The 7,649-nt window shown below is 51.8% G+C and overlaps 1 protein-coding gene across 1 annotated transcript; it reads right to left on the bottom strand.

Annotated features, from left to right (window-relative positions):
- Positions 1 to 928: 928 nt before the first annotated feature.
- OLFM2 (olfactomedin 2) lies at positions 929 to 7,418 on the bottom strand. The gene is made up of 6 exons (XM_054294974.1): positions 7,201 to 7,418; positions 4,296 to 4,445; positions 3,717 to 3,872; positions 3,013 to 3,232; positions 2,332 to 2,438; positions 929 to 1,767 (listed from the first exon to the last, which is right to left on the bottom strand). The coding sequence occupies exons 1-6, from the start codon at positions 7,336 to 7,338 to the stop codon at positions 1,090 to 1,092; spliced, it is 1,449 nt and encodes a 482-aa protein (XP_054150949.1). The 5' UTR covers positions 7,339 to 7,418; the 3' UTR covers positions 929 to 1,089.
- Between the last annotated feature and the right edge of the window lie 231 nt (positions 7,419 to 7,649).

Here is a 7,649-nt window from a genome sequence, read left to right as displayed (position 1 = left end):
TTACCTGTTCCATTCCCATGTTCCCAATCCCATTCCCTGTTCCCTCTCACCAGGTGCCACCGCCATCGCTCCGGCCCCTTGGAGCCCTCCCTGCTGTGCTGGCCGTAATTCCCAATTAAATTCCTAATTAATCCCTGCAGGGCCTTTTCCCGCTGCTGCCCAGAGCCAGCGGGAGCTCAAACGCACTTCCCAAAATTCTTCCTCCTGTGCCAGGACTGGGATCTGTGCCCATTCCTGGGATCTGTGCCCATTCCTGGGATCTGTGCCCATTCCCAATCTCCAGTGGGATCTGTGCCCATTCCTGGGATTATCCCAAACCTTCAGGACTATCCCAAATCCCTCCATCCGCTCTGGATCATCCCAACTTCTTCATCTCTTCTGTCTTTTCTTCTTTTCCATCCTCTTTTCCACCTTTCTATCCTCTTTTTCTGTTTTCCATCGTTTTTCCCCCTTTCCCACCTCTTCCTCTTTGGAAAAACAGGTGGGAAAAAAGCAGGAAAATATCAGAAAAACCCTGGGAGTGAGTAATTAAAATAATACATTTTTAAAATAATTAAAAACCAGGCAGAAAGGAGGGGGGGGAAAAGTAATCAACTCCCACCAAAGGCCAGAGATATTTTTTTTTATTTGCTGTCGAAATAAAGATGGAATTTGGCCCCGAAATTCCCAAAAAAAATACAGAAAAACCCAAGGCAGAGCAGCTCCATGCGCCATGAATCCGACAGAATTCCAGAAGAACCGAGGAGGAGGAGGAAGAGGAGGGGAAAAAATTGCAGAATTGGGAGAAAAATGTGGGGGAAAAAAAAAAAACCTACAAGCTGGGAAAAAAATGGGGAAATAACGTGGGGAAATAGGGAGAAATGGGGGGAAGAGGAGGGGAAAGGGGACAAAAAAGGAAAAAAAAGATTAAAAAAAAGGGAGGAAAAAAGGGAAAAAAGAGGGAAATGCAGTTTGGGACTCGCTGAGAACTGGGAATTTCCGCCTCATCATTGCATCCCTCCGGAATTATTCAGCAGACGGTAAAGGGGAAGCGTGGAAGCGTAGAAAACAAAAAGCTGGGAATTCTCTCTCTCCCCTTGGGAATGTCCATCACAGCTCTCCGGCCGTGTTGATGACGTGGAAGAGCGTGACATTGTAGATGACCTGGTGGCCGTTATTCCAGGTGTAGAGCACCCTCTCCCGTGGGTTGTAGTCCAGCATGGAAATGTGAGAATACTGATTATGGAAGGGGATATCCGTGTACTCGTAGCTGGAAGTGTTCGTGTGGTAAGCGAAATAAATCTTGGCGCCGGCCAGGTGGGAATTGGTGACGTAAAGAATCCCGCAGATCATGAAGGACTCGCCCGCGCTACGTTTGGGGTACCCCGTATCCCAGCTCCTCAGCACTTCCAGGGTGTGCGGATCCACGCGACTCACCACGATATTCCCGGCGTTCTGGTTGGTGGTGTAGACGGCCCAGAGGCCGTTCTCATCCACCATGAAGTCGATGTCGGAGAAGCCACCCCAGGAGTAGGGGAAAGTGTTGTTGTAGCCGGCGCCGGCGAGGCTGCGCTGCACCAGGACGCTGCGGGAGCGGAAGTGGTAGCGGACGGCGACGTTGCTCTGGAATTTGTTGTAGTACAAGGAGCCGTTGAAGACCACGTGGCCAGTGCCGGCCCAAGGGTGAGGCAGGAGGTGCTGGACAAAGTTTTGGCCGGAGACGAAGTCGCTGAGGCTGCGGAATTCCAGCACGCGCCGGCCCTTGTAGTAGCCGTCCATGTACCACACCTGGAGGGGAGAAACGGGGGAAAATGGGGTTAAAATGGGGTAAAATGGGGTTTCAAGGTGGGGAAGGTATGATCAAACTCCTTTCAAGGTGGGGTGAAAAGCCCCTCAGGATGGGATCTAAACCTCTTCAAGATGGGTTCTAAAACCTCATCAAGGTGGGCTCTAAACCCACTGCAGATGTGATCAAATCCACCATCCAGGATTTTCAGGCAACAGTGCCCAAAAAGTACAGGTTTTGTGCCCAGATCCCAAATCCATGGTGTGGGGACCACAAAAATGACCCACGGGTTCCCAGCCAGGTGCCAAATCCATGGATTTCACCAGAAAATTGCTGGGATTTTGCCCAAATCCCCCTCAAATCCAAGATTTGAGGACCCCAGGAAGTTTTGGGGGATGTTAAGGGAGATTTTGGGATTTTAGATTCCCTTTCCAGGTGCCAAATCCATAGATTTTCAGGGATCACCATGCCTGAAAAGTGTTGAGATTGTCCCCAAATCCCTCCAAATCCCATCAGATCCAGGTGATTTTTTTGGGAAAATCCTGGTTTTTGGGGGTGGCCCTCACCCGGCTGTCGGTGCTGGGCGTCATCGTGTCAGTCATCCAGGATCCAAAGCGCGATCCCGAGGCGCGGATGGTGATGGGGTTGCTGACCCCTGTCAGTTTCCCACAGCCTGGAAAAATAGGGGGGAAAAACTGGAGTTTTGGGAAAAATCAGGGGTTTGGAAAACTGGGAGTTATGGGAAAAATCAGGGACTTGGAAAACCAGGGAAAAAATGGGAATTAGAGGGAAATCAGGGACTGGGGCCACAGCGGGGTCAGGAAAGCCCTGGAGGGTCTGGGAGTGGGATTGTAAAGGGAAAATGGGAAGGATTTTTGGGTGGATTTTGGACAGAATTTGAGGGGATTTTGCAGTTTTTTGGGGGGAGCTTTGGCAAAGTTTTGGGGGATTTTGGGATGGATTTGGGAGGGATTTTAGAGATGTTTGGGGGCATTTGGAGGGGATTCTGGAGACATTTTGGGGGACTTATAGGAGGGGATTTGGGGCAGATTTTGGGAGGATTTTTTGGTTTTTAGGAGTGGATTTGGGGAGTGATTTTAAAGATGTTTTGAGGGGATTTTGGGCAGATTTTTTGTGGTTCTGGGCCGGATTTCAAAGACAACTTTGGAGAGGATTTTTAGCCTATTCCCACCACGTTTTCTTAGGATTTGAGACAAAATTCGGGATTTCTAATGGGATTTTTTTACCCAGTTTCTGCAGGCAGGCGTGCAGCCGCGCCTCCAGCAGCAGCACGCGCTGCTGCAGCTCCTCGTAGTCGTAGGCTCCCATCTCCTCCTGGATGGCCAGGAGAATCCCAGAGAGATTCCTGACCTCCTCCTTGAGGTGCACGATGAGCCGCGAGTCCGCCTTATACTGCTCCAGCACCGGCAGCAGTGGCAGCAGCTCCCGCATCTTCTCCTTCAGATCCTGCAGGAAAAAATCAGGATAAATGGCCCCAAAATCCCGGGATTTGCCTTTAGATCCTGCAGAAAAAAAATTGGGAAAATGGCCCCCAAAGTCCCAGGGTTCACGTTGTTGTTCCTTCAGATCCTGAGGAAAAAATTTGGGAAAAATCAGTCCTGAAATCTCAGGGTTCACCTTCCAATCCTGAGCGAAAAAAATACGGGGAAAAATCGGTTCAAACGTCACAGAGTTCAGGGGTTTTTTTGGAAGCTGTTTGTTCCTCGGGATAAATGGGGATGTTCAGGTTTGGGAATTCAAAAAAAAAAGAATTGGGGATTTTCAGCTCTGGAAGCCCCAAAAGGATCCTGAGGCCTGATCCCACGGGAAAAATCCTGACATGTGGAAGGAATAAACAAGCGGAAAACTGAAATACTGCGGGAATAAATCAGGGGGAAAAAAGGGCTGGAACACTGGGATTTTTTTGAGATAAAAAGTGTGAATTTCTCACCTGGAAGCTGCGGGCGTTGAGGGCTTTGTGGCCCTCAGAGGCCACGCGGAGCCGCGAGTCCAGGCCCTTCATCAGAGCCTCCGTGTTCCGCACGTACTGCAGGTCCCGGAAGGTGCGGAGGTCCAGGACTTCCATGGACTGGGAGATGTTCTGCACCTGGAGCGGTCGTTAATGGGGTTAATTATGGTAATTAATGGGGTTAATCAGGGTTATTAATGGGGTTAATCACGGTTATTAATGGGGTTAATCACGGTTATTAAGGTCATTAATGACCATCCTGGTAATTAATGCAGTTAATCACAGCAATTAATGGGGTTAATCAGGCTAATTAATGGGGTCAACCGCGGTCATTAATGGGGTTCATCACAGTCATTAATGGGAATCTCCATAAGGATCCTCATCCCTGGAATCCCACAGGGATTTTCCCCCCAATCCCAAATCCCCACATTCCCAACAGCAATTAACCCCTCCATTACCCACACAAGTTAATTCATCAACAAATTCCACAATAATTAACCCATTCCCGTCAATTAACTGATTAATCAGCAATTGGTTGTGGACCATTTGGGAATTCCCGACCTTTTCCAGGAGCTGCCGGAGCTGGAGGCTGCGGAGGTCGCGGGAGCAGGATCCCTGCACGGGGATCACGGCAGTGCAGAGACATTTCCCGTCCGGAGCCTGCGCCGAGGTGAAAACCTGCCAGCCCTCGTCTGGGCTCTGGAAAAGGGTCTGGAAAATCGGGATCGGCACCTCAGAATTCCCAAAAAACACAGGGAGATCTGGAAATTCCCAGGTACCAGAGAATCCCGATCCCAAAATTCAGTTTATTCCCATTTATGTCTCTTTTCAGCCTCTTTTCCCCCATTTTCCCCTGTTTCTTCCCCATCTTTCTTCCCCCTATTCCCCCATTTTCCCTTCTTTCCCCCCCTTTTTCCCTTTTTTCCTCCCATTCCCTGGCAGATGACGTCACAACCGCACTGACGCCACACTCGACAGGAAAAAAAATAAAGAAGGGAAAATCCCTCCAGGATTTCCCCAAAAATTCGGGATAAACCCCGTAAAAAAACCGGGATAAACTTCGGGAACTACCCCACTTGGCCCCAGCCTCAAATCGCCGTTTTTCCACCCAAAAGGGAAGATCCGAAATAAAAAAATTCCCAGGGAAAAAACGGGAGCGGGAGCAACCGCAGCCCCTCCCCCAGCCTCTGGAACCGTCATGAATCCTTAATTAAGGAGCGCTAATGAATAATTAATGAGGGAGAGTTAATGAATAATTAATGAGAGCGGCCTGGACAGGGGGAGGCGCTGGATGAATAATTAATGAGAGCGGCCTGGACAGGGGGAGGCGCTGGGAGGAGTTTGGGATTTTTGGGGGAAAAGAGAGAAAAAAGGGAGAATTTTGCAGGGATGGAGGCGAGATTTCGGATTTGGGATTTTGGGGGAAAAGGGGGAATTTCCCAAGGATTTGGGATTTGAGGAAAAAAAAAGGAATGGTGGGGAAAAAAGAGGGAATTTCTCAGGGATGGAGGCAGGATTTGGGATGTGGAATCTGGGGGGAAAAGGGGGAAATTGGGATGAGAAGGAAACTGGGGAGAGGAATTTGGGATCTTTGGGGGAAAAGAAGCAATTTCCAAGGGAAGGGACCCCAAATTCAGGGATTGTGAGTCGAACATTCAGGAATGAGGGACCCCAAAACCCAGGGATTCTCCCTCATTCCAGAAACCCCAAAATCCAGGAATAAAAAATAGAGCGCTCTTCCAATTTTTTTGGGGTGGTGTGAGAATCCAAATTTTTCTTCCTAAATCCCTTTTTTTTTCTCCCCAAATTCCCAATTTTTCTCCCCAAATGCCAAATATCCCCAGGGCCGGACTGGAAATTCCATCCATCCCTTTGGAAGGGGAGGAAAAAAAAAATTTAAAAATCTGGTTTTCCCCAAAAAACTCCAAAATCCTGGGGGGGGAATAAATAAAAAAATAAATAAATTAAAAAAAAAAAAAAAAAAAAAACACAAACAAAAAAAAACCATAAAAGCAAACAAGGAAAAAAAACCAAAAAAAACCAAAAAAAAGACTCCCGGAATTTTTGGGCTGAATTCTGCTCATTCCTGGTTTTCATTCCAGGGGCCTCTTCCCGGTGATAAATGAGGGACAAGGGTGGTTAATGAGGCGCTAATTAACGTCCGGCGGCCGCTAATTACCCCGCAGAGTTGACTGACAGCTGGTGGGGGGGGAGCTGGGAATGCGGTCCCAAAATTTTAAGAAATCGCAAAAAAACCGCCCAAAATAAAAAAAAAAGCCTCCAAAAATCCCCCAACCCCCCCCCTCCTTCATCAGGCCTTCCCTCCCCCCCCCCCAAATTCCAATCGGGATTTTTCGGGGGGGTTCATCCAAATTTATCCCAAATTTTCCTCCTCTTCCTAAAATTCCCAGCAATATCCAAAGCTCCGCTCCGAAATTTTAGCCCCCCTTTCCAGAAAACCTCTAAAAAACCGATTTTTTAACCCCAAAAACCACCCCGTTCCAATTTTGGGAGGAGGGGGGAATAATTTTGGGAATTCTTTTTCTCCCGCAGCTGCCGCAGTCCCAAAATTCCCCCAAAATTTAGATTTTCCAGGGGCAAAATGGGATGGGGAGCCCCCAAAAAATTGCGGGGGAGGTCCGGGGATGATCCCAAAATTGGGGGGGGGAGGATCCCAAAATTCCCGGTGGGAATTCCAGGGGGGGTTCCAGCAGAATTTTGGGAAGTGGGGGCAAGAATTGGAGGGAGAATTTGGGGGGGGGGTCCCTAAAATTTGGGTTTTCCGAGAGGAATTCGGGGGGGGGAGTCCCCAAAACCGGGGGGGGTCCCCCAGAAATCGGGGGATGCCCGGGAGGGTCCCCAGGGGATTCTGGGGTGTCCCGGGGGTGGCAAAGGGGGGGGTCCCCAAATTCGGGGGAGGTTCCGGGGGTGCCCGGGGGGGGTGTCTGGAAAACGGGGGGGGGGATTTCGGGGGGGTCCGGTGCTCCGGAAGAACTGGGGGGTGTTCCGGGAGTGGCAAAGGGGGGGGGTCCCAAAATTCGGGGGGTGAGCGGGAGGATGCGGGGGGTGCCCGGGGGTGGGGGTCCCCAAAACCGGAGGGCGGGGATTAGGGACGTTCCAGGGGGGGTTGGGTGGTCCTGGTGCACCGAGAAGCAGGGGGGGATTCAGGGGTGGCAAAGGGGGGGGGGGGGGGTCCCCAAAATTTGGGGGTGCCAGGGAGCCGGCAAAGGGGGTCCCCAAAACCGGGGGGGTGGGGGGGCAGAGTGGGGGTCCCTGGGGGGATTTCGGGGCTCCCGGTGCACCGTGGGGGGGGTTCCCCCCACCCACCCCACCCCCACCTCTGCCGCATCTCCCGATCGCAGCCTCCGCCAGCCCCAAACACCCCCGAAATCTCCCCAAAAATCCCACACCCAAAAAAAAAAAAAAACCAAAACCGACCCCTCCCGGTACCGGGGGGTCAACTCACGATTTTCTCGGATGTCCCGGCCCGGGACACGGCGGTGCCGTTGAGTCCCACGAGCGACGGGAGGGTCTGGGACATCCAGTTGGTGACCATGGCCATGGTGCTGAGCACGGCCCCGATCTTCAGCAGCGGCACCGTCATTGTCGCCGCCGCCGCCGCCACCGGCAGCGCCCCGTGCCCATCACCCCCCCCGGTGACACCGGGAACCGGCAGCGGCTCGACGAGAGCCCCCCCCTCTCCCTCCCTCCCTCCCTCCCCACCGCAGTAAAAACGCGGTACCGGGAACCGGGACCGGGAACCAGGGAGGGCACCGAGAACCGGGACTGGTTCGGGCAGAGCCCCCCGCCGTAAAAACGCGGTACCGGGAACCGGAGGTGGCACCGGGAATCGGGGCCGGGACCGGCTGGAGCAGAGCCCCCCGCCGTAAAAGCGCGGCACCGGGAACCGGGACC

Source organism: Melozone crissalis, unplaced genomic scaffold (genome assembly GCF_028551555.1).
Source record: "Melozone crissalis strain CALT ecotype California unplaced genomic scaffold, PUWL_Pcris_2 ptg000428l_1, whole genome shotgun sequence".
Taxonomy (NCBI): Eukaryota; Metazoa; Chordata; class Aves; order Passeriformes; family Passerellidae; genus Melozone; species Melozone crissalis.
The sequence above is the reverse complement of the archived record's forward strand: the minus strand, read 5'-3'. Positions and strand labels throughout refer to the sequence as shown.

What these genes read in the sequence shown, in the direction of transcription:
- OLFM2 (XM_054294974.1), bottom strand. Translation starts at nt 7,338, where the DNA reads ATGACGGTGCCGCTGCTGAAGATCGGGGCCGTGCTCAGCACCATGGCC. An exon ending in CCGGGACATCCGAGAAAATC is followed by an intron (nt 4,446 to 7,200) that starts GTGAGTTGACCC and finishes CCGATTTTCCAG; the next exon opens with ACCCTTTTCCAGAGCCCAGA. An exon ending in TCAACGCCCGCAGCTTCCAG is followed by an intron (nt 3,233 to 3,716) that starts GTGAGAAATTCA and finishes TTTTTCCTGCAG; the next exon opens with GATCTGAAGGAGAAGATGCG.